This window comes from Danio rerio, chromosome 5, assembly GCF_052040795.2.
Source record: "Danio rerio strain M-AB ecotype USA chromosome 5, GRCz13ab, whole genome shotgun sequence".
Taxonomy (NCBI): domain Eukaryota; kingdom Metazoa; phylum Chordata; class Actinopteri; order Cypriniformes; family Danionidae; genus Danio; species Danio rerio.
In genome coordinates, this window is record NC_141025.1 from 54,058,891 (window position 1) to 54,086,392 (window position 27,502).

The window sequence follows — 27,502 nt, forward strand, 5'->3', positions numbered from 1 at the left end:
CGCTCATATGTGTGCCCATGGGCGTTCTAGTCTAAAAAAGAAGGCGTATTGAGGCGCGTTGCTATTTTGAGGAACTTCAAAGGTTCAAATAGATCCAATAGTATCTGAATGCAGTTTTATGATGCAAGCTGAGATTGCATCGCTCAGAGATGCAATGTCAGACACAATGCACTCAATGGAGCAAGTGACGTCACTGTGACGGGTAGGGTTAGGGGTGGGGTTTGGTGAGACCATTAAAAAAGCATTGGATGCAGCACAGATTGCATCTGGACCGAGTCTGCAGCCAGACCCCTCTCAATAGATCAGATCAAAGCTGGTCTATTGTCCAGCACAGAGCGCGTTAGTTGTGCGGCTCGCTTACACATTGCTTAATACAGACAGGGTGTACAGCAATATGGAAATATCTTTACATATGAAAAAAATAAAATATTAAGGATATATATAGGATATAATAAGGATATATAGCCTATAGGAAATACATATAAAGGATTAAAATATTACAAAACATATTATTATTATTATTATTATTATTATTTTGACAATAGACTCAATGTGAGTGTCCCAATTCAGTCCCATGACTGCATCATCCACAGACCTGTTTGCTCTGTAGGCAAACTAAAGAGAGTCCAGTGAGGGTCCAGTGATGTCCTTGGGGTGGGCCAGCACCAGTTTTTCAAAAGACTTCATGATTACAGATGTTAGAGCCACTGGTCTGTTGTCATTTGGTCTTGTAAGTTTGGGTTTCTTTGGGATGGGGATGATGGTGGAGCATTTACGGCAGGAGGGCACTTCACACAGCTCTAGTGATCTGTTGAAGATCAGGGTGAAAAGGGGGCCCAGTTAGTCCGCACAAGATTTTAGACATGCTGGTGTTCTAAAATCTGGGCCTGGTGCTTTTTTCCTCTTCTGTTTCCAGAAGACCTGGCGCACATTATCTTCACTGAACTGATGTGTAGTTATGGGGGAGACGGGAGATGGTGGAGGTGTTAATAGTGGCGTTAAGAGCAGTACAGAGTGGGTGTCGGGGTTTTCTCAAACCTGCAATAAAAATCATTCAGGTTGTTTGCAAGTCGCTGTGTCTACAGTGCTGGGGGATTGTGTCTTGTGATATTTTTCAAACTTTTCCACGAGGATGATGAGTCGCTGGAACAGAACTGACTCCTTAGTTTCTCAGAATAGTTCCTTTTTGCGACTCTGATCTCCTTTTCCAGGGTGTATTTGGCCTGCGTATACAAGGCTCTCTCTCTCTATTCCAGTAAAAAACCTCTTTGGCTTGACATGGCTGTCTGAGTTTTACAGTGAACCATGTTTGTCATTGTTGTATGTGAGTTAAGTCCTGGTAGGAATCCACACTACTTCACAGAAACTGACATAAGATGTTACAGTCTCTGTGAGCTCATCCAGATCATTTGCAGCAGCTTCAAAAACATTACAGTCAGTGAGGTTGAAACAGATCCTGTTCTGTTTCATTAGTCCATCTTTTCAGATCTTTAATACAGGTTTGGCTGTTTTTAGTTTCTGCCTGTAGGTTGGTATGAGATGAATCAAACAATGTTCAAAGTGCCTCAAAGCCGCTTGTTGGAATATCAGTGATCCAATATGTTACTGTCTCTTGTGGGACATGTAACATGCTGTCTATATTTTGGTAGTTCACTGGATAGTTTTGCTTTGTTAAAATCCCAGAGAATGGTTAAAACAGAGTCTGGGTGTTGTTGCTCTATCACCGTGATCTGATCAGCTAATTTCTGTATTGCCAGCGCTGCGTGTGGAGGAATGTAAACACTAACGAGGATGAACGAGCAGCACTCACACAGCGAGTAGAAAGGCTTGCAGCTAATAAACAGTGCTTCTAGATTGGAACAGCACAACCTTTCATTGACGTTAAAGCACGTCCCGTCACCGCACGATTTCCACTTCGATTCTTTGTTGCGATCCGCTCTGAACAGCTGATGGCTGGTAGATGAAGCACGTTGTCCATTATGGTGTCGTTTAGCCAGGTTTCCGTGAAACACATAGCAGCTGAATGCAGAAAATCCCTGTTTGTCTGAGAGAGCAGAATGAGTTTGGATGCTAGGCAACATGGTTCGAAATGCACGATGTCTGAGTTTCACAAGCGCGCTTGACTGCATTTGAGCAGCACCGCGGCTTTGCCGACTACAATCTCCAACCAAACATCAAATAAATTCAAGTCTGGAAAAATATTTAGCGGTGTACGTTTAACGGAGGCCAGCTAGTGAGTGCTGTGCAGGTAAACCTCACGCCTCTGACCCTCTAAAGGTGCTCTAGAGACAGACACTAGAGGCCATGGTCTTTAGCTTTCTTGTTAGAGCACCCGACTCTCATTGGGAAGGTCACCAGTTTGATCCCAGCTCGGGGCGGGTAGGGTGGTGTAGGACCAGCGGTGTTACATTGCTGTCATGACCCGGATGGGAGTGAGGTTTAGGGGTGTTTATTGTATCAAAGTCAAAATTAGGCTTTCAGCCGTTCAAAAAACAGAACTAAGAAGTAGAACACAGAGCTGGATGTTCTAAAAACATAAAAGCCACCAGCTCGGCCTGTACAGAGAGGAAGGCTGGAGGATTCTGTTAGCACACAGCTACATGAAGAACACCTGACATCAACGAGCTGGCAGTCTGAGCACAGCGACACGTGAAACAAAACCTCACAGTTCATATGTCAAGTCGTACAAGCAGACGTTGAACGAGACAGGACAAAGCAAAGAAGGTAAGCAGAGTTTTGCTGACTAGAGACTACACGCGTAACAACAATAAACTGACAAGAGAGGGAAATAAAAGCAAGGATGCCAATAAGAGTAAAACTAGAACAAGTGTCTGGCGATCAGTGCTGGCACTGATTACAAGGGCTAACAGCTGAGCGCTGGGCACAGAGGGGAAGGACGTAACAAGGATCAAACCTAGTCCATCATGACGACTCTCTTATTTGGACTTACAAACACAATTACCATTTGTTTGGTAACCAAAGTAACTCAGATAAAATAGTATATACCAAAAGACAAAAAATAATGTACAAACTGTATTGTACATAATTAATATAAATATTATATTCTAATGGTTAGAGAGTTGGACTTGTGATCCAAAAGTCGCATGTTCATGCCTCAGCAGCAGGGATTTTTGGTGGGAAAAAGTGTCTGCTAAATGAATGAGAATGTGAAAATCTGTAGAAATCTGCATGTACAGATTCCATGTGGCATTATTGATATCTGAGCAATCTGCTACTGTTGATCTCATTTGCAGATGATGTAAAGTTTTACCCTGTCATATGTAAAACTCAGAGTCTTTTCTACATCTTGGATATATAATTTTGATACATATGTACAGACCTTTTTGTCTTATTCAAATGATTCATTACTTCCTCGGTGAACAAACTGACAGTGGAAAAAAAAAATCAGTGTAAAACTAGGAAAAGTAGTGTATAATACATAACAATTGTCACTGTAATAAGATAAAACCATTAAGGTATGATTGAAACAGCATATCAATTATAGCCAGAGGTTTGATTCTTTAGTTTGGATCATAAACTGGTGGAGACGAAGCCAAACGGTGAACCAGGCAGTCCTGCAGCGGCTCCTGGATTGGGCGGCACTGGATCATACAGTCTTGCAAATGGAGGAGGAGCTCCACCAGGATGAGGCACAGGTTGAGGTGGCATATATGGTGGAGGTGGATCTTGCCAGGGAGGACACTGCTGTAGAGGTGGAATAATGACCACAGGGAATTTAACTGCTGGATCTGAAGCAAATGACACATCCAGAGAGACCTAAAAGACAATGATGCGAAAGGTTGTTTGAGCTCTGACAATTTGTTGTTGAAATTATATATGCACAGCTAGTGTTTCTTCCCACACCAACAAACTTCGGATGAACGGTTAATGTGACTTGTTTCAATTTTATATAGATCCCTTTACAGCATTGTTGTTGTAATGTAATTAAAATACAATCAGGTAAATAGACTTCAGCATTCATATAGTTGTTAAAGCATAAAACAAGTAGGCTAGCAGTAGGCTAGCACAGAAACTATTGAAAATACTGGTGTAAAATTAATTTTCATATTTTAAAGACATGATGTGGAAAGATATAATGTAATGCAGTGATTCCTGCACATTCAGAGACCCATTATATATCGTATATCAATCAGGCAATGAAGATTGTTAATTTTTAAAGAAAAAAAGACCTTAAACATGCTGATTTTGTAACGGCATACATTTCCCTGGAAGGGGTTGACCCAGGTTACTGGAAATTAAAAGTTCTTCTGCATATAGCCTACTCAGATAATTACATCACAGTTGAAACATGAGATTGTCAGGTGGATCAATGCAGCGGCAGCAGTAACAGGCCCATAGCCTGCCTGGTGAAAAGAGGTTCCTTTTTCAAAAAGTTTTCTTTTTTTTTTTGCAATTATTTGCCTCATTTTCTATTTAATTATGAAATTTAAAAACTGCATTTTAATGACATTTTAAGCACTATTCTGGATTAGCTTGTCAGATAGTCATCATAACCACACTGGACACATGAAAAAATATTTGTTGGCATTGGCCATAACTGATCAGCTAAGTCACACTCAAGCGACAGCCAACAGAGGATTCAGCTTGGTCTTAAAGCCTTTTTCGGTGGGTTATTTTCACCATGCTGGCATAGCAGTCAAAGAAGGACAAATGAGCTCAGGTATGGACCAAATTCCGGACTTTGTCTGAACTGGTCGATGTACAGGTCCAGTGTAGTAAAGAAAAAGCTGAGCCGAAAGGATTGTTGAAAGATGCACCTTGCTAATAAACGAAGGAAGATTGATGAATGGACGAATTCAAAGCAGAAACAAGACACTTGATATACCTTCCCTAAAATAATTCCATGTGACCACGAAGAGAAGATTTTAGTTTTGAGGTGACAGAAAGGTTATGGCATTTGTTCAAAGATTAGGATGGTGAATATTTTTTATTTACAAAACAAAGAAGTGCACAGATATATTGTTTATAACAAGAACTACTACAAACATATTTAAATAAGAAGAGTACATTTCGATTTTATGGCAAATTTAAAGCTGGAATGAAATCAAAATGTACTCTCTTTATTTTTTATATGTATATAGTAGTGCTTGTTATAATTATCTGTATCTGTGCACTTCATTATTTTGTAAAAAAAAAAAATATATATGAATCTTTAATTCAAAATCATATCCTTTAAACTCCTCTTTGGAATGACTTCTTGTCTCCTGGTCACCTTTCGGCGAAGTTCTCATTTCTGCCTTTATCCATTCATCGATCCTAGTTTATTTAGTTAGCAACGCCCAATTTTCAACAATCCAATTGGTTCTCAAAGGATGAAATAATGCATGGCCCCACATTTATTTTAATTCCTTTTTTTACATTTTATTTTTTTTATTTAAGGATCGCTCCATTACCGCCGCGTATTAACATGTCTCTGTAGCAACACTTATAATCATATCAACACAACAGGACGTGCGTAAAGCAACTGGGATTAAAACTTTGTCTAGAAAAAAATACATCAAATAATCATTGGTAAAGTTCTTACTGTAGTATTTCTCACCAACGTTACGTGAGATCTGCTTCCTTCATGTCTGTCACTGTGCTGTTTATCCGTCGCAGCAGGATATGGCTCTGACAGGCACATGGGAATGGTGGGCGGGGAGAGCTAGCTCATTTGCATTAAAGGCACAGGCAACAAAAACAGCTATGTGCTCAGAGCTGAAATTAAAATGTTCTCAAAGGTATAAATAATCTGATGAGTGTTTTGAGCCGATATTTTACAGACACATCCTGAAGACACAAAAGACTTGACAAAGGGGTAATCCGCTTGTTAAGTGTGATGTCACGCGAAGCGGCTTCCAGGTCCAAACGCTTTATTCAACTGTATGGGGAGATTCATGAAATGGTAATAATAAACATGTACAAAGCGCTTTAATATGTTCAAAAATCACGATTGCAATATATATATATATATATATATATATATATATATATATATATATATATATATATATATATATATATATATATATATATATATATATATATGTCCATGCCTAATATCAGATGGCCAGAAAGTGATTCATTTATAATAAATTGTTAAAACTTTGGTATTTGTTATGGAGCAAGCCCAGAGATTGTTGTGTACACTATGACTTTATATAAAATTCACTTTAATGTGTGATATTGATCATAAACAAATAATTTCTCAACACAAATGAGTGACGGCTTGGACCCGGAAACAGTATTACATACGTCACTACCTAATAGGCGGAGAGGTGCCCTTTAAATGACATTATCCATGCTGTAAAAGGAACTTTTGAAATTGAAGACAAATCACATAAACCTTTCACCTGACATCTATCTGTGGGTTATATAAACACTTCTGTAATTAAAGCCAACTGATATGGAAAAGAAATTTTGTGTTAAAGAAAAGAAAGATAGAAAATCATATACATTTGGATGGAGGCATTATGATATGATTATCATATATTTTTTTTTTGTTTCGTGACAACTATTGGTTTTAAAAGGAACACAAAATAGCACCTTAAGCAGGTAAAGCACTCTTATAATCCTGCAGTTTTCAAAAGAGACCATTATGTCACGTGGAAGCTTGATGTTCACCAAGAATCTACGCTTTTCTCCGGATGGGATGCAATCGCTAGTCTCTTGGATTATGTGTTTGCTTCTTTTTGTAGTCCTGCTAGCAATAAACATCTGTTGTTGTTTGAGGCTGTATTTCAGCTTGGCATCACGAGATGAAGCGTTGTCGATGTCTACACAAACTTTGATTGTTTCTCCTGCATCAGTTATATGGAATTAGGGCAAACATGAATAAATAGTAAAAATATACAAAACCATTAGTGTCTGAAGCACACAATCACCTAACATATAGCCAGTTCTGTCTGTTGTTGCAGTCAGTGATATTTTTCCTGAGCTGAATGTGTTCTTCATCTTATCGGTGCGATTTTGTGGTTTCTGTATATAAAAAAAATTGACACATAAGCATATATATTTTTTAATTGATATATAAATGCTAAAGCTTGTGTTATATACCATAATTCATACCAGTAAATGATCATTGGTCACATGACTTCTGGGCACAAAGGTTAATTCTGCATATGCAGTAGACGCTGACTTGAAAGGCCTTGTTAGCTTTGCTGTCAAGGCATATCTAATCCAACAATTAAATCCGGTTACTTTTTCTTTAAAAGATGGAGGCAAATTTCTGAAGAGATAAACAAACAAACAAAAAAAAAAAACACTTTACTTTTTTTCACAAATTACTGGTAATACATATGGATTAGCAAGTAAATAAAATAACTGACAATATGCATGACAATACCTTTTTTTGCCTTATCTAAGAGAATAAATTAAGGATGCTGCATATAATACCTTATCTTATAATCTTATGACCATTGTAACAATTGTGGCCAATCAAACACATAATTATTTTGGTTTTATTCAACAAATAACATACTGTCAAGTTCTCCTACCCAGAAAAGACTGGATGTTTAGTGTGTAATATGATTCCAAAGTATTTACGACACGAAGGAATGCTCAAAAAATGGACACAGACATGGTCAAATTCCATAAGCTCCTTTCTTAAGGATTCTTTATTCTCCTTTAATATGTAATCAAGTGTTTGGTGCCAAGTCTCTGGCGTATTAATACTTCTGCAATCAATGTTTAACTCTACCACAGCTAAACAAGGTCATAGATGGTTCATGCTTGATGTCCCTGCAAAGCTAATCTGGTGTACTGAATGATTGTTTTCATTTTATGTTAATACACGTGCAACATTTTAAGACAATTTAAACATCTTTGCATCCGTTTACACCCAGAATGCCTATGCAAATCACTACGCTTCTTAACTATATGGATTATAAAACGTGCCTCGAGGGAGTTAACTTCTCATTGGGCAACTTGGCTCCGGAGGGTGGGTACAAAACCATCTTTATAAAAGCTTGTGTCTAAGGCCACCGCCCAGATTAGAACCCAGACGTGAATCTAGAAGAACCCCAGGAGAACACCCAGAGAACTCCAGGGAACAGGCGTGGACCCTGACAAAATGGGTTAACCACACAGCTAAGACATTCCCATCTCCGATAACTTTCTTTTCTTTCCATCAAGAGTCAGCTCAAGTTTATTGTACGATGAACCAAAAGTCAAAACAACTACAATTTTCGCCCTACTGCAAATCCAGACTCAAAAATCCAAGCTCAAAGAACTGACCACCAGCTGACCAAATGCTCAACAGAAGGAACACAAGTAACACCTCCAGATTACAACTGAACTAGTGTAAACTAAATGTATCCCTAAAGAAACCATAAATGGGTCAAATTGATTATTTTTGATTCCCTTGGTTTGCTCTTACAAAATCTGCAGTTTTTCTATCATTTCACTCTCTCAAACTCTTATTTTACTTTCTTTACTCTTCTCTACACTTGTATGAATGTGTGTTTGTGTTAGGTGATAGTTTCTGTTAGATTAGTTAATAGAGTTTCATTTTGTATAAGAAATGTGTCTGCGCATATGTATGAATCTAATGTCTTTAACATAAATGTTTTATTTAAAATTTTTTATAGGTATAGCTGTAATTAAAGTCAACTGTTCATTCGAACGATCAATGAATGATTCATTTGTTCGGATTTAAAGAGTTGATTCATTTGAAGCCTCGATCAAATGAATCTTCATTTCACTTTGAGCTAATTCGCTACACCATTTAAATGTGAACAGATCACGGCCAGAAGCAGCTTTACAGAAAATAATTCCTACATTTTTTTTACTTTAGCTTAGTCCCTTAGTCAGGGGTCATCACGGTGAAATGAACTGCCACAAAAATATTATAACACAGATATAAAAATTGGTAAGAAAAATGACAAGCAATGCAATTTGGAAACATTGCAAATGATGAAAGAAGAATTCAACATGTCTCAATCTAGTAAAAGTTTGGAGCGCACATTTGAAGCATGAGAATTTAAAATTCACACCTAAAAATCCATTACTTACTTACTAAATGGAAATAAGCCTATGAACTACTGTTTGTATCATTGAGTGTATTACAAGAAGCTATATTATTAAATATTCATGTTAAAAAAGTTGCATTTATCTAGTAACGCCAGCCAACTTTTAGTGAACTGCTAATATTATAAAAAAGTTGTTATAAATAAAAAGGCCTAAATACAGTACATGCTAGACCATTTAAATGTTTTGCTCATCTCCAACTATTGACAGCAGATCTCTCTATGACAGAAAGGGGAATTAGAACTTGCAATATTTATACAGCTCTATTCATTTAACCTTAGAAATTAAATGCTTAAAACAGCACTGCACCTCTCACAAGCTGTTCTCTAGCTAATTCAATCTTGCTGCCATTATTTCTGGATATTTTAACTAATTATTGTGCATCATGGAGCCATTTTGAATTTTTGGGAGATTCGCGGAGCTTCCAGGAGAGGTCATAAGGTTGGATAAGACAGTAGATGGATGCGATCACTCCACTCTCGTCACAGCAGCTCAAAACACTGAAAATACTATGGCTGCACTTGCAACAAAGAGAGCATCAGTAGCGCAAGTCGTGCAAATAGACTGTATAAACAGGTCGCACAGCATTTGTATATATTTTAGCTGCCGTGACAAAAGTGCATCGATCGATAATGCCCCCACGCATCATTCACCTGTGTTATAACTGCTATAGGCTATGCAAAATATACGGGAGTAAATGTGCATCTTTCTCTATTTGTAAACTCATGAACAAAAACACCTGCGATCGGTTCGTGAGATTGGCTAGATCGGCGAGTACCGATCTACTCATCAAATGTGATTTTCGACAGATACCTATCTTCGGCCGATCAATCGGAGCATCCATACTAATCACATATAATATTAATAAAGCAAACCTTTCACATCAATAAGCAATTAATATGCAAACACCATAGAATAATTATAAGAATTAATATATATTTGAAAATACACACCTATTCATCAATAAAATCACTTACTGTTCAGGCAGCTGGAATTTGAATGGTAAAACATGTCGTCCTGGACTAATAATTTGTCGTTCTGAAGGAAAAACAAACAAACAAACAAAAAAGATGATAGTGTCACTTAAAAAGTTAAAAATTAAGATTACAAGAATGGTGAACATTTTTATTTCCTGTCAATGTCACAGCAAGAAACAAGTCATATAAATTCTGCAATATGTACAAACATCTGTTATGTTACTTTGGCTTGTAAGTTCACTCACTATGTTATGAATGTATGCCTAGATGGCCACAGTCATATCATCCTCCAGCCCAAGACTGGTTACTCACTGAAGCTAAGCAGGGCTGAGCCTGGTCAATACCTGGATGGGAACCCACTTGGAAAAACTAAGTTGCTGTTTAGTTAGTGATGTCAGCTAGGGGTGCTCAACCTGTGGTCTGTGTGAGTCTTAATGCCCCAGTATAGTAAAGGTGAGCACCATCTTTCAGATGGGATGTTAAACCGAGGTCTTGACTCTCTGTGGTCATTAAAAATCCCATGGCACTTCTCGTAAAGAAATGTATTCTGGTCAAATTTACTCTACTTGCCCTACATTTTTGGGCAAGTAATGATACTTTTACTTAAGTATGATTTTTCAGTACTCTTCAGTACCTCATTGCATACATGATAAACAAATATATAAATACTCACATTACATTTTATTACATATGGAGGGTGTGATTTGCTAAGTAGGATGCGATCCTGGATTAACATCTATCCCTACTCCTAAAGCCAACCCTAACTGTAAGTTATTTCCTAAATCAGAACGGAATAATGGTTAGATAACAACCATGTAGAAGCACATAACCGCAAAATTGAGCCTATACTTAGCATGTAAACTTATCTCTTAATTCTGATTGGCTGACTGGAATGTTGTTTCATGAACAGGTCGTATACTTGGTGAAATCACACTAGCAGTATATATAATGATTATTAAATAGCACTAGTGCAATTGCATTTTTTAAATTATTTAAAATTGCAACTTCACCTTTTCCCGAGTGTCCCGGAGTGAGATCTTGCTTTAGTTTGAAGTATCTCTCATGGTCATGATATTTACTTTCACCTTCAGTCCAGTATACTTTTGCACCACCTGTAAACTTCACAAATAAACTGTCCACAGTTAAGTTCTTAGTCACTTCCAAGAGAACTCGTCCCTCTACAATATCCCCACTATTAAAAGTATTGCTTTCATTAATCGGGTCATATTGAAGACGTAGGACTTTGATGGAACCAGGCATTTTTTCATTCCAAGAAATCACATTTGCTCTTCCCGTTGCCGTGGTTGAAATCAGAGTGACAAAGGTCATGCTTTGAAGAGGTTTTTTATTTGAAGGCGTGTCACTTCCCGGACCAGCACTGATCTTTTAGTTCAGAGTTTGCTATTGTAAGGCGTGGATTTTGGCTGCCCGTGGGTGAAGGTAAATAAAGACGATGGACTTGAAAATATTGACGACTAACTATTTTATTGAGCAAAAACTGTGGAGGAGATCGACACGAGTCTCCTCTCATCACACTCTACCTGCTGTCCCTCCTACACACACACACACACACCCTTTCCTGCAGAGGACGCAAACATTCAAAACAGAATACAATGCATATTAAACAAACAGCTTCACACTATTATAGAAGGAGATCCTGTTGATTTGAGGGCCTGACTGTCAAGAAAAGTCTATAATATAAGCAAAGTCAATAACCCCTTTCACACAGTGATTTCGGTAAATATATGGAAAATTTCCGGAACGACTTTACTGGTAAATTCAAAAAAGCGCTGTTCACACAAGCGAGGACTTTTTCTGGAAAAGACCATTCACACATCCATTCCAAAATACCGGTAAATTCTGATATCATTAACCAGAAATGAGTTCTAAATGGCTTGCTTTTGTATTTCTAAACATTTGACTACATCACAAACTCTGTGGATGGATCAGTATTGTGAACAACTTAGATGAAAACATATAGAGAAACACTTTCGCATGTCGAGATGTACATGATATGGGTATGTGCTGGGCACACGCAAAGCTTGAAGGTAAACAAACAACGGCTTATCATAAGCATCTTATCGATAATTACACGATTGGCATTAAGATGAACATATAAACGTTATCTGACTAATTTCTAGCAGCTAAATGTGTCTGGAAAAATATTCAAAGGCTTTTATTCTCATAAACCGCGCAGACGTGAATGCGTCTGACTGTTCTGATTGGCTAAAGCAGACGTCTCATGTCAGCACGTTCTAGACGTGCACGCGCTCTTTCCGGCAATCTTCCTTCTGCGTTCACACAGTGCAGCATTCCGGCAAATTACCGGTAATGTTACAACTTCTCTTACCGGAAAAAAGCCAGAACGAATTTATCGGTATTTTCAAAAAGGGCCTGTTCATACATACACACCTTTCCGGAAAATTTCCGGTAATTTTTCGGAAAGGTGTGTATGTGTGAAAGGGGTTTATAAGATGAAAAAAATGTTTGATTACCATTTACTCAGTCTGAAAGTGACAACGAGGTTACATCCTTGTGTATTGTCAAACCTTTTTATTTCATTGTATTTTCTTCGTCCTGTCATTCTTCATAATTAAAATGGTCGTGCCGAACTGAGTCTGGTTCTCTCAAGGTTTTTTTTTCTTCACTCTCCTATTGGTGAAGTTTTTTTTCCCTCCGCTGTCGCCACTGGCTTGCATGGTTCAGGATCTGAAAAGCTACTCATCGATGAATTTGCTCTTCAGTGTTTGGACTCTCAATAATGACTTCAAACCACACTGAACTGAGCTAAACTGAACTTAAACATTAAAAACTGAACTACCCTGATCCAGTTACTATGACCATTTATGTGAAGCTGCTTTGACACAATCTACCTTGTAAAAACGCTGTACAAATAAAGCTGAATTGAATTGAAAAAAAATAAATAAATAAAAATGTATCATTTAAATACAACTAATGGAACTAAATACAATACGGTGCTAATAGTGTGACACCAAAAGCAGCAGTATGTTCTTATAATAACACAGTGTTCAAAAAAATCTTAGTAGTAATGTTCAGATATAGGAGGTATTTTAAAAAGGATGTTATAGTGCTGTGATAAAGGATTTTTCAGATTAGCGTATGTAGAGAATGCTCATCAGCCATTTTATACTTGTTCAATACACTTATTTAATCAGCTGAACACATGCAGCAAATTAGCAATTGGGCATGAAAGTGGTGAAGCGAAAGGTCAAACACAGCTTCAGAACGGTGAATGTCAGATGGCTTGCCTGATTATTTCAGAAATTGCTGATCTGTTAGGACTTTTACACAAACCATTTTTAGTATTTACTAGTCAAAGGAGTTGGAGAAACAAAGATTTTCAAAGCATTACTAGAATTGAACCAATTGCTTTGAAAAAGCTTTTTCGAAGCATTGAAAACACCACAAGCTAGGAACTCCGGCTGGTCAAAATTGCGTAAATGAAAAAAAAAAAAAGTTGTGCAGTGAGACAAGTCTTTTTAAACACATCGCAAATGTTTAATTATGGTGGCTTAAGAAAGCCAACACACTGCTATACTACAAAAACTTAATATTCTTCTTCTTCTGAGACTAATTTCTATGCATCTCCTCCAGTTCATACTATAACCACCAAACTAACATCAAACCTCCAAACTGGTCTGACTCGGGTTGCTATCTTTTCCAACTGATACGACTTACGGTTTTTGAAAACAGACCTAGAAAATTCAGAAAAGTCCTATTAACTTAACATTGCACCAAACTTTGTGAGCTCATAACTTTATGCCAGACTGTCATACAGACTTAAGGTTGGGCTGATGAATCACTGACCTTTCAACATACTAGCCACACCCTAGCAACCACTTATGACACCCTAGCAACTGTCCTATAGACTTTTATTGTTAAAAACTGCCATTCACTTGAGATTGGACAAACTAAAAAAATACTAGTTCAACGTAACAATTTACTAGTCATACTATAAAGGTACTAGCAACATGGTAATTCATACTAAATGTATGCTAACAACATGCTAGTTTATACTAGAAACATGCTAGCAGCATGCTAATTCATACTAGAACCATGTTAATTTATGTTAGCAACTGCTTAGCAAATACTCAAAATACCATAGGAACTGCCTAGCAACACCATAGCAACCACCTACTTACAACTCAGAACACCCTACCAACCACCATACTAGTAACATGCTAACCAATATGTAGTTATCTATGCCAACTGTTTTAAACTTCTTAAAAACTACTTCAAACTTTCAGACGAGGGTTCATCAAGACAACAAAGTTTGTCTACGAACTTTACAAAAGTATAACCTATCAAATGCAGTTAGCTAAACATTCAATGCCTTGTTTCCTCTGAGCGGTGAAGCAAAATCCGCTTTGAGTCACCCTTATCAGGCTTGTGTTTTCACTGCTAGTAGTGCCCTGATTTGGTAGGTGTGGTGTACACCACAAAGTCATGGTTGATGCCATTCACAGTCGAAGACAACCTTACGAGACATTTACAAAACATGTTTGAGCATGGTTCATTTCTTCGCATTATTATTGTATAATTACAGTGTCAGGTATCGGCTATGTTATCTAACAGTTTTTATTAAATGGTGCTCCCTGTGTCCATGCTGCTGATCAAAGTATATAAAACAATGTGAAGACTTGTGTGTCTGTCTATAAACTTCTCTCCTGGCCTTGCAAATATAATTATATTTGCAAATATAATTATATTATATTTGTTTACAAATATACATATTATCGTGGCTCAGTATATTAATAATAACATGGATTAATATGTCCACAGAATAGGATTTGCAAAGAAACTGGGATTAAAAGATCTGTTCCAACTGTCTGTGATCAGCTGCACTTCAAAGAGGTTTACAAATTGCTTGTTTGCAATTAAGATTCATAACCGCTCAAATCACCACATATGTCAGTTTGAATCGCTCGAGTTGGAAAATCTGAACTTTAGCCGTGTTAACCAATCAGGAGCTTGCTCTTGTGGGGGTGTGATTATGACGCATCGCCTGTTGTTGTGGATCTAGTGGACTCAGACACAGCTACAAGTGCATCAACGCTGTTTTTCCGCCTTCATTAAGTACATAAACACAGTTATTTTCCTAATAAAGTCTCTGTTAGCCATTTAGGGACGAAGCTACAGTCACAGGGCAGACAGAAGCCCTGGCCATGATGTAAATCCGCGTCTGTTCTGAAGTGAATTTGACACGCTAATGAAGTGGGTTTTGATGTGCAAATGAAGCGAGTAAACTCAAAATGTTCTTGTGTCTATTTACGCGCGAATATAGTGATTTATCCATGTGTTTCGCATCTGGTGTGAACACAGCATGAAATTTCCTCTCATCCCAAATTTGACATTTTTCCTTTACTTAATGCAATTATTTTAAATAAGTTTCAATGCTCATTTAGTTTTATTATTATTTTTTTCTGTGGTGGGCTCAGCTAAACACAAAAATAATGCCTCATTCACACTAGCAGTGACTTTGTAGCTGCGTGTCGCTCTGGGTGGTGACCGGTTGCAAACGCAGGTCCGTGTAGGTCTACAGCACAAAGAATACAACCTGCCTCTGAGTGAGCTGAGAGAGGATCACGTGAGCTCTACTGGTGCTCCTATTGGCTGTTGGTCAAGAAAGTCGCTCTTTATTTGCATAAATTTAAAGGAGTCCCAACTAGTAGAGAATCACTGAATGTCTAAAATGATTTGAAACAGTTATAACGTAACAGAAATCACGCGACTTTAGTCTTTGAACATGGCCATCACTAGGGATTACAGAAAATGGAGTAAGAGGAAATGTTTAGTGACCAGCATTTCTGCTAGCGAAAATGCTTTGCTGAAAGTCAAAGAAAAGAATGGCCATACTGGTTGGAGCTGATTGTAAAGCAACATTAACTCAAATAATCACTTGTTACAATGGAGTTATCTCTGAAGACATAGCACATTGAACCTTGAAGCAGAATAGCTATTTCAGTGCCACTCCTGTCTGCTGAGAAAAGCAGACTGAAGCTACAAACCTAACAGGCAAAAACTGAACAACAGAAGTGTGGGAAAAGTATGCCGGGTCTGTTCAGTCTCCTAATGTTAAGACATTCAGATGATAGGGTCAAAATTTAGTCTGAACAACATGAAAGGGTGGATCCTTACTGCCAAATAAACATACCCGTAACATTGTGAAAATGTTCCAACTTTAGTTTTTCATCAGTCTTTTGGTTTATTATGGTATTAAGAAACATGCGCATGCATTCTTTTATGGTGTGGTTTGTTTTACTTACTTGACAGGTGTCTACATTTCCTTGTTCCTAAAAGTAAACTGCATGTAAATTAAAGACATCATGTTGTAATGTGTGTTTATTATGTTTTCTGGAAGGGTCCAAAGGACATATACAATCTGACAGGCAGACAGAAAACATTTTGATTAAGTTAGACACAGTTGGAGGTTATGTTTTAGTGTTGGTAATGTCCAAACTTAGTAACTGTCCAAACACTTCGTTTGTTTGGTGATGGTCATGCTAGAAATCTGCGTGCAGCTAAAAATTGCATCCCTGTCAGATTATGCCTCAATTTATTCCCCAGTGTAGAATATTAGGTAGATTATTGTGTAGTATGGTTATTTTCGAAGGAGAATGACTTGGATTTGGGAATTCAACAGTGATTTCAAGAAAGCGATGCATAATTTGGCAGGAGTGTCTTTTTTAATGATCAAAAAATGTTTTTACTACAACTCAAGGTTTCCGTTATTCCTTTACAATTGAGGGGTAATGAATGTTTTCCACCACACCGACTCTACCCCAATGTCATGCCCCAGTTAAGTCTATTGGAGTGAAACACCAATCAAAATTCAATCTTGCATAACAGATTATCCTTAACTAAAGATGTACTCACACTAGGCTTTCCAAACTGTGCTTGGGAACGTTTGACCTCCATATACCGGTTCATTTGACAAGTGGGAGTATGAGTGGTCCACGCAACTGGCTTCATCATGGTTGAATGAATGACTACTAGAAACTTATAGACCCTAAACATTTTGGAAGGAATTTGGAGACAACATTAAAAAAAAAAAAAAAAAAATTATGAATAGAAATTTAATTTTAATATAGACATTTTTTTCTTATTCCAAAAATAACGAAAAAAAATACAATTTCTAATCTTGCGTGCCTGTTGCATAAGATCTAGTCGCAGGAGTTCTATTTTTATGGTCTGCAGCTCAAATCAGATTCAAACTTTTGGCATACAGAGATGATCAGAATGCAGCTCCCGGACTACTCTACATTGGAAATGAATGACTTCCAGTCTGCCGCTTGTTGTTTGTCGAGTACAGTGGCAAGAAAATAATGCTATTCTAGCTTATTATTAACTCTAGGAAGACAATAGACTTGGAAAATTGTATTTCAAAATAGTATTTTATTAATAAAATCCATTTTACCTTAATAGCAATCTAAAGCCTCGTACACACTGGACGCTTTTCGTTTGAGATTATTGTCAACGTTTTTCAAGACTTTTTTCCAGATTCAAATGCAAGCGATTTTCATTGGCGTCGAGCAGAAGAGTATACAAAATCACTCCTTGACGATAGATGGTGCAGAAGACAGAGAGTTGACACGATTGTTGTCAAAAAAACTTAGAATCAGTGAAAGTGGCAATCTGATTGGTGGAGAAGATGAAAAGAAAAAAACGAACAAGATGCGTTTCTTTAAAAATGATGCTTTTACGCATGCCGTTTAGCGTGTTGGTGTGCACAATCACATTGGTGCCCTTTATTTAGTCAGAAACTTAAACTTACTCAAACTTTATTTGACAGAAAATGCAAACAAAAAGCGTCCTGGTGATAACCATTTCCAGAACTTAATCTAAGAACTAAATCTTAAGGCTGTTCTGAAGGCAAAAGATGGGTTTAACCCAGTATTAGCAATATTTACCTAACAAAGTGGCTGGCTAGTGTCAACATTTGAAGTGGATACTTTTTAATTTTTCAAAATTGTCCTAAGACAAGAATGGTTGTTGTTTAAAGGACAACACTAATGAACGATTTCGATTAACTTCAAATGAAGACTACTGTATATTACCTATGATATGCAAAAGTGCTCAAATTTCAAGGCACAATAACAGGCATAAAGCTTGAGTGCATTGAGGTAAAACCCTGACAATATTATTAATATAGCATAGTACAAGAGGCTGTCAGTTTGGCTGGTGAAAGAAACTAATGAGGCGCATTAGGAAAAGATTCTTTAGTGCTTTGATTTAGATCATAAACTGGAGCAGATGGAGCCGGATGGAAACCAGGCAGCATGGCATTTGGATTCGGAAAGGTCCCAGCAGCGGTTCCTGGATAGGGTGGCACTGGATCATACAGATTAGGGTACAGTCCTGCAGGTGGTGGAGCAGCTCCACCAGGATAGGGCACTAGGTTAGGCTGAGGTGGCATGTATGGTGGAGGTGGATCATGCCAGGGAGGACACTGCTGTAAAGGTGGAATAATGACCACCGGGAATTTAACTGTCGGATCTGAAGCAAATGAAACATCCAGATAGACCTGAAAGACAGTCATGTATAGAGACGGTCAGACGAGCTGTGAAATGTGCTTTATGTTGTAAAATGAATGCATCTATAAACTATTACCACAAATGAACATTCATTTAACAGTTTCTGAACATTATAGTGATGATTCACCCAATTTTCTATTTTCATTTGCTCACCATTTACTCATCCTTAACTGGTGATAAACCTTTCAACACAAAATACAACATTTTGAAGAATGTTAAAAACCAGTAGCCACTGACATCCATTCATTCATTCATTTTCTTGTCAGCTTAGTCCCTTTATTAATCCTTTATTAGTCGCCACAGCGGAATGAACCGCAAACTTATCCAGCAAGTTTTTACGCAGCGGATGCCCTTCCAGCCGCAACCCAACTCTGGGAAACATCAACACACATTCTCACACACACACACACACACACACACACACACACACACACACTACGGACAATTTAGCCTAACCAATTCACCTGTACCGCATGTCTTTTGACTGTGGGGGAAACCGGAGCACCCGGAGGAAACCCACGTGAAGGCAGGGAGAACATGCAAACTCCACACAGAAACGCCAACCGAGCCGAGGTTCGAAACAGCGACCTTCTTGCTGTGAGGCGACAGCACTACCTACTGCGCCACTGCCTTGCCCACTGACATCCATAATAGAAAAAAAAAAAAAAAAACATTAAAGTAAATGCCCACTGGCTGCCAAAATTCTTCAAAATATCCTGTTTAGTGTTGAACAGAAAAAGTCTTGAATGAGTGGAGGTTGTCAAAATGTCTTTCATTCACAAAACTTTAAAAATGTTCTTCTCCGAAACACAATTCACAAATTTTGGAGAATGTTTTGTTCATATCTTCAGTCATTTTTCAAAATATTTATTTTGTGTTTGGCAGAAAGAAAAAGTGATTTTTAGAAGGAAAGTAAGGGCAGAAGGATAGTGATATCAGGGTGAGCAAATAAATTTTTTTGGTAACCTTTCCCTTTAAATCTAACAATAATAAGGAAGACAAAATAGCACCTTGAGTTCGTATTGCACTTTTATAATTCTGCAGTTTTCAATGGTGACCATAATGTCATGCGGAAGCTTGATGTCCACCACAAATCTTGTCTTTCCTCCAGATGGGATGCAGTCTTTAGTTTCTTTGACTATGTCCTTGTGTGCATGATTAGTGCTTCTTCCAGCAATGAACGTTTGTAACTGTTTGAGGCTGTACTTTAGCTTGATATCACGTGATGAAGAGTTGTCAATATCAACAGAAACCCTAATTATTTCACCTGCAAAAATAAATAGGAATTAGAAACAACATATGTAAATAATGGGGGGAAAAGACTGATATTAGCATGGTTTACATCCAAATAGCAAATTTTATTTCAATTTGTAATTTAGTATGTAAGAGGAACAATTACTGTTACACCTTGCAGGTGCATTATTTTCTAATAACTAAATGAAACAGTATCAATAATAGCACTTATACAATTGCCCCCACATCAAAGACACTGTTCAGATGTTGTATTTCAAGACACTTGTCAGATTTTTTTCCTTAAACAGCTCCTGTGTGTGGCACTATTGTCTTATCGAACTCAACCAAAGTCTATCGTTTTTGGGGGTTTTCTGACTGTTTAAAAACTGAAATCTTTCAGGAAAGTGATATGCGACTGTATCGCCGTCAAGACTTGCCTGGAAATATTTTAACTGCGCAATTCCCTGAAAATAATTGCACACCTTAAGGCAGTGGTCAGGAACCAATGACTCATGAGCCACATTTGGCTCTTTGAGCAAAAATACATGGCTCTCCAGCTGTCTCCCTTGAAAAATATTTTACTGTAGAAAAAAATTATAACTGTCACTAGAAATTTCCTGATGAAAATACATTTACAATTCCTTCTTTATTGTTTTTGTTTTATAGCAAAATGAATAAAAACCCATGATGTTTTGACCAATAGTGTGTGGCGCTGTAGATAACCTTGAATCAAGAATATTAACCAACATTCGTTTCTATAATAACCTCGTGCACGTAAATTCAAACAACACTTATGAGTGATGATGGCAAACACAAGAAACTCTGCAGAACAAAGTTTCTAAATGAAAGAACAGAAGCATTGCTTTTATTGAAAGCTCAGGTGCTCTGCTCTGTCTGACGTGCACAGAAAGCATTTCCTCATTTCCTTAAAAGACACTCACTGAGCGAAAGGCGAAAGAAGGCATGTGAAGGAGCACCGACATAAACTGCAAACCGGAGAGAAACAGCTGCAGGAGCATTTTGCAGTCTGAAAGCTGCATGTTTTGCTTGATCATTGCAGATTGAGAAGCAGGGGAAACCCTTTATGGATGGCAACTATGCCGAGTATGGCAACTGAACTGTTTGCGGATTTTCCAAACAAGAAACAAATAATTCAGAAAATGAAAAAGGTGGCCCTGTCTGCCAGAACTGGGCATGATCGACTGTGCTGTCAAGATGGCAAGTGAGATAGTGAGCGTGCAGATCAGTAAATTAACACCAGCGATTTGTTGTTTGGGGCCAAAATTAAATAGTTCAATAGTTATTTTTTTTTTATAATAGTGTTACGAACCGTACACTGTTTTTTGGGCGTGTATGTTCTTTCTTATTAACCAGAAATTAAATAAATTGTCCTTTCTTCATTTACGGACTTGCTCAACATATGATATATATTTAAAAATGATGTGCATTAGCCAAAAAAATCTAAAATGTCTCTTTGCTGAAAAAAGTTCCGGAGCCCTGCCTTAAAGGTGCACTATAATGAAAATCAGGGTGTACCAAGGCATAGAGAGCATAATATAAACATCAGTGTATGGAAATGGGCATACTGTGAATCTCAGACACCACTGTTTCCTCGTTCCCATGTAAATTCCAAGAGTGTAAAGCTTCGGTGGACAATGGGCCAATCAGAGGACTAAACAAACTGTGACGAGACTCATGGGCCATGCCCTCTGCATTTGCATGTATGCCTAATTTGGGTCCTGACGAGCAGCCAAGTCATCAGTCTTCGAGATCATAAAAAAAGCTTTGAGATCATTGATATGCACACCTCCTTTTGCATTTAAAAAGCAATATTTTCTAGTGAGACAACAAAATAATTTCCTCCCTCAATTAGTCTTAAGTGTATATTTCACTTACTTTTAGAACTGCAACAACGAATCGATTAAATCGATAAAAATTGATTACTAAAAGCAGTGGCAATGAATTTCATAATTGATTCCTTTTGTCGCGCGACACAGGGTCATGTAATTATTAAAAAAATACTTTAGTTGAGCCTGGAGCAGAGTGTATCAGTGCGTGAGAGAGACTGTGTTCAGAGTTCGTGAGGAGGAAGGGAGCAACAAAAGGGTAAATCTCTAGAATCCTACTTTTGTTCTGTTTTAAGGGGAGGACTGTAAAGTCCCTGGTGCTGGTGTTTTACTCGTTATCCAGCTTGACAAGAATGACAAGTTAGCGTTAGCTTGTTTACCTTTAGACCGGCAACTGAGAAAATCAAACTGAGCTTTGGCGTGATGTCTAGCACTGAGGCAGAGTTTGCGCTGAGCAGAGCTCTCAGTAAGGGGCCGTCGGAAAAGTGCTTCTTTTTTTCGAAAACAAAACCAACTTAACCCCTGCTGAGAAAGATGTGTCATTTTATCATAATTGTGCAGCATTTTAATCGCCTAATACTGAATTAATGTTTTAGACATGGAAATACACACAAGTTCTAGTAAAACAAAACATTTAGAGTTTGTAAAACACACAAGAGAGTCTAACAATCCATTCAATCCATCAGATACACATTACACATAGTCAAAATAACTAAAGTTGAATCTATTCTTCTTTAAGTTCACCAGCCACTTGCATGCATTTGGGGAGTAACTGGTGAATTTATGTGCTGAATCCTGCGTCTTCTGCTTTTTATGAATGAGGCATGCGCGTGGCCGCAAGTAAGCATGGCGAAGAACATCTCACGTTATAGATCTTGATCACTTACACGTTTATGTGAACTGGTAAAACTTCTGTTTGAGATCATATCTTAAGATTATTTTTCTTACCCAATTCACAAATAATTTAACTTGTTTTAAGCAAACAATCACTTAATTTTTAGATGTTTTTTTTTTAGAAAACAAGACATAATTTATTATGCTATTTCATGTGTCTAGTATGTATCTTGATTTAAAAAAAAATATTTAGATATTTGGATTGAAAACAGGAAAAAACTACTTAGTTTTGTATTTTGTTATTATTACTATTTTTATTATTATTATTAATAATAGTAGTAGTAGTAGTAGTAGTATAACAGCTCAGGAATGAGCTTTTTGAATAAATGGTTGGAAATGAATGCTTTCCTTTTTTTTATCCGATTCATCGTTATCATTAATCGAAAAAACAATAGACAGATTAATTGATTATTAAAATAATAGTTAGTTGCAGCCCTACTTACTATGTGCTGGTGTTATTATTACATAGTAAAGCAAAGTGTGGAGAAGTTTAGCAATAGTAAACATCCTCCCAAACCGTTTTATAGCAATAGTAAGTTTCAATATATTACTACTATGTATGTATATAGTTATAACGATTTTTATTTTTCAAACGTGAGCACCATTTTGTTTACTGTGTTTTACTGGGCACCGACAGCACGAAGCACATTCAAACTGGCCTCAGGATGCAAAATGCAAGATTTACAGATTATACATTGATTCATCTCCACTGCGAAGAGGCTAGAGTTTAGTAAATTTACCATGTTTATTGTGAAATTTGTTGCATAGGTTTCAACAAACACTTGTACACTGCTGAATCGTGTACAATCACTCTGCTCAACTGTCATCTGGTCAGGCAGAGGTTGATACAAATACTATAGGATACACAAGACATGTTACTTTTATCTTATTAAATGTGGAAAAGTGTAACAATCAACATGGTGATTATAGCCCCGCCTACTAGTACAAGAGCCAATCATCAATCGCTATAAAGCGAATAACGCCCGCCTTCTAGTACAGGAGCCAATCATCAATCTTTATAGATTGACAATACTCCAGGGAATTAGCTCGGACAAGTCGTGAATTTCTGCAGATTTATGTGATTTCGATGTTTAGAAATTAAACTAAAGAGACGATGTTTAATTTCATTGGTGATTCCTAATATGAAATTCAATCGTAAGCCTGGCAAGCAGTATTGGAGAATTTGATGTTTTCCCATTCAGACAGAATGCCCGAGCATACTGCCAAGAGGTGTTTCAAAGACGGCCCCCAAGTGAAATGACTTGCCTTGATGAACTTTGATTGATATTAAGTCCTCGCTGTGTTTCTTTTACTCAAAATCTAACGCCATACATCTCTATCACTTGCTTATATCAAGTTTAATTATAATTTAGCCTTTATCCACAACAGATCTGGTGAGCAAAATAGGTTAATGCTGCTCTGACTGGGTTTATATTTGTTCATGTTCAGCATACATCATGCTCTGTGTTTGTGTGTCTAGAACAGTGGCGAAGCTCATTAATATTCAAAAAAACGAGCCATATATGGTCAATCATGGACGTTCTGTTTCTAGGGGTATTTTATGGAGTAATAAATACGCTTAAAAAGACAAATCTCAAGATTTTTTTTTTTACTTACTGAAGCCATAAACCAACTATTTAGATGTCAGAGAACAATTTCACTTAATAAACAAATGCAGTATAAGGCATACCTGTCAACATTGGATTGTAAAATATAAGCATAACCAAGCTATTGGCATTACTAAACAGTGTCAAGAGTTTGGACAAAGAAAAAATCATCACCTAGCATGTAGCCTGTTTTGTCCGTTGTTACGGTCATTGACATTTTTCCTGACCCAAAAAGTTTCATCTTTTTGTCTTCTGTACCAGTCTGTGGTTGCTGTATTAAAGACAAAAAATAAATAAATACATAAATATACATAAATATATATATATATATATATATATATATATATATATATATATATATATATATATATATATACATATACATATATATACATATACATATATATATATATATATATATATATATATATATATATATATATATATACATAAATATATAAATACATAAATACATATATATATATATATATATATATATATATATATATATATATATATAACATATTAAATTTAATATTTTTACAAGCAGAAAGTTTTTTATAATTAATAATTGATGACAGTGTATGCAATAAATAATCTCAATATCAAACACTCAATCATAGTACTAAAAATCATACCAGTAAGTGGTCATTGGTCCCAAAATTTCTGGGCGCAAAGTTAATTTCTGCTTGTGCACTTGATGTTGGCTTCCAAGACCTTTTTAGCTTTACCATCACAATGTACTTCACCCAACCATGAAGTCCTTTAAAAGTCGGAGGCATATTTCTGAAATTAGGGGGAAAAAAATGACTGACAAGCACAATGGTGAATAACATGATCGAATATGCATCAGCTTTTACTCAAAGTTTTAACATACATGCATTATAATGTATGTCTTCTTAACTCAACACATGCACCTCATTACTTAAGTAAATATTCTAGAATAATGAACAATGAATATGAGTTACAAGTGCTTTTTTCATTCATTTTCTTTTTGGCTTAGTCTCTTTATTAATCTGGGGTCGCCACAGCAGAATAACCGCCAACTTATCTAGCATGTTTTTACGCAGCGGATGCCCTTCCAGCCGCAACCCATCTCTGGAAAACATCCACAAACACTCATACACTATGGACAATTTAGCCTACCCAATTCACCTGTACCGCATGTCTTTGGACCGTGGCGGAAACCGGAGCACCAGGAGGAAACCCACACGAACGCAGGGAGAACATGCAAACTCCACACAGAAACGCCAACTGAGCCGAGGATCGACCCAGCGACCTTCTTGCTGTGAGGCAACAACACTACCTACTGCGCCAATGCTTCACCCACAAGTGCTTTTTTTTTGTAGAAGAATATTATAATAAACTGGGTTCATTTTTCTCTTTCATCATATCATGATGGAACCTTGCAGGAAAGTAGGATGCGGCAGTTGTATGCTCTTTCATATTTGCTTTGTATATTTTGTTTGTGGACTTTTTATTTCACTACATGCACACATTAAGAGGCCGAATTATTATGAGCCTAAATAACAGACTAAATATGTTGCTGGTTGACCAGCTGAGACATGGACTCTATAAGACCCCTGAAAGCGTTGTGTGGTTTCTGTTTCCAAAATTATAGATTTTATTACCACTGAGTCTGTTTTACTTATCCAACTAGAAAAAGTAAAAAAGCTAACTTGGTCATGCGCCCTGCAGCCAATAACATTACAAACCCCGAGAGAAAATAGCTCTGATTTCTGATCTTCCTACCCATTGCTTATTAATACTGATTGCTTATACCCTAGTCTGAATGTGTGGCCTTGTTAGCAGGTAGCAGCAAATGTTTGTTTCATCTGTGTCTGATCATAATGTTTGGCTCATCAGTGTATTACTCAACACAGAGCAACCATCATTGAAGATGCATTTTAAATGAAAGAAAAGTTTCAGTAGCATTACTCACTGTTGAGGCAGCTGAAATCTGAATGGAAAGACATGACTTCCTGGTTTGATCACTGATCCATCTGAGGAATATAGGACATCCTTAGCTTAGTAAGTCTACTGTCAGCAGCAAAAATGTCTCATGTAACTTTTTATATAATAATTAATTGACCCAGGACCACAAGACCATTCCATTTCTACTAATGTAGTTTTTTTTTTATTACAATATTTGTCAGAGATCTAAAATCTGAGGGTAAAAAATTTTAGAATTTATCCATACTGAGAATTTATCCAAACTGAGAATTTATCCATATTTATATATGGATATATTTCCGGCCCGAAATTATTCATACCCCAAGGGAAATTATTTGAATAATTTCAGGCACATATACATATATATATATATATATATATATATATATATATATATATACACACTATATATATACACACACACACACATACACACACACACGTGTAACTTCAGACTGGTTTTGTGGTTCAGGGTCACGCATAGCTTGTACTTATTTGTTTAATATTACATCATTTATTAGTGCAAAATATTATTGAAAACTTTACTTACAAGTTTCTCCACTTACAAGTGTGGTATTCTTTTCACATTGTCCTGCAGGCATTAGACCAGTAGCAGTCTTATTATTTCCCAAACTTGTTACACAGATTGCACAGCATACTCCATATGCATTTTAACTGAATTAGCAGCCTAATAACGTTAGTCCTAATATAGATGACAGTATTTCGTTTTTCAAGCAATCTCACCTTTCTTCGAGCTGTCCTGGATAAAATATTGCTTTTGTTTAAAGTATCTCTCATGGTCGCTGTAGGATCTTTCGTCATCCCCTGAGCCTTCAGTCCAGCGCACGTCCGCGTCGCCCGTCAGCTTCACAAACAAATTCTCCACGTTTATTTCTTTGGTCACTTCCAGAACAACTCGCCCCTCCACGATGTCTCCATTAGTAAAAGTATTGGTTTCGTTGATCGGGTCATAACGAACACTCAGCTCTTTGATTGATCTTTGCATTTTCCTGCATGCAAGTTCTCGTTCTCGTTTGCCAAGTGGGATTGAATCATGTACGCAGGATGAAGGCGTGACGCTTCCTGGTTAGTAAAGACCGTTGGTAAATACTAAAGATTGCATATTGCGACAACACATAAGTGTTTTGTGTAGTGTGCGTATTACTGTAACTGTTAGTCTGACGTCACATCCGTTTTCAAAATAATATCCTTTAACAAATTTTGTCATGTACTTATTGTTTTAACGTTGTTGTTGTTATTATTATTATCATCAGTATTATTAATATTAATAACCATATCTATGATTACTATCTTACTATGACTGGGCTAACCATTGGCTGTTCTCATTCAGCATTAATTTTTAGAAATGTGATATTAATTTTCAGATTATTATCTCAACATTCTTTCAA

The 27,502-nt window shown here is 37.0% G+C and overlaps 2 protein-coding genes across 3 annotated transcripts; both read right to left on the reverse strand.

Annotated features, from left to right (window-relative positions):
- Nucleotides 1-2,434: 2,434 nt before the first annotated feature.
- On the reverse strand, nucleotides 2,435-12,900 carry LOC799768 (arrestin domain-containing protein 3). 2 transcript variants are annotated; one of them, XM_087254117.1, is made up of 6 exons: nucleotides 11,015-12,900; nucleotides 10,005-10,065; nucleotides 7,069-7,228; nucleotides 6,885-6,978; nucleotides 6,547-6,800; nucleotides 2,435-3,777 (listed from the first exon to the last, which is right to left on the reverse strand). In XM_087254117.1, the coding sequence occupies exons 1-6, from the start codon at nucleotides 11,331-11,333 to the stop codon at nucleotides 3,532-3,534; spliced, it is 1,134 nt and encodes a 377-aa protein (XP_087110243.1). In that variant the 5' UTR covers nucleotides 11,334-12,900; the 3' UTR covers nucleotides 2,435-3,531. The 2 variants fall into 2 exon arrangements, with proteins under 2 accessions (XP_087110243.1, XP_087110244.1); XM_087254118.1 differs by lacking the exon at nucleotides 6,547-6,800 and having other exon boundaries at nucleotides 2,448-3,777.
- A 4,502-nt stretch (nucleotides 12,901-17,402) lies between these two features.
- si:dkey-172m14.1 lies at nucleotides 17,403-27,264 on the reverse strand. The gene is given in 7 exon segments (NM_001201438.3): nucleotides 17,403-18,549; nucleotides 19,570-19,826; nucleotides 24,315-24,411; nucleotides 24,779-24,926; nucleotides 26,083-26,143; nucleotides 26,644-26,685; nucleotides 26,838-27,264. Coding segments are annotated over 7 exon segments (1,200 nt in total). The 5' UTR covers nucleotides 27,100-27,264; the 3' UTR covers nucleotides 17,403-18,216.
- Nucleotides 27,265-27,502: the final 238 nt, after the last annotated feature.

Bases quoted from the DNA above. Each gene is read 5' to 3' on its own strand.
- LOC799768 (XM_087254117.1), bottom strand. From the start codon at position 11,333: ATGACCTTTGTCACTCTGATTTCAACCACGGCAACGGGAAGAGCAAAT. The intron at 10,066-11,014 runs GTGAAGTTGCAA...TTTTTCCTTCAG, and splicing joins TCCGGGACACTCGGGAAAAG to AACGACAAATTATTAGTCCA. The intron at 6,979-7,068 runs GTATGAATTATG...TTTTATATACAG, and splicing joins TGACCAATGATCATTTACTG to AAACCACAAAATCGCACCGA.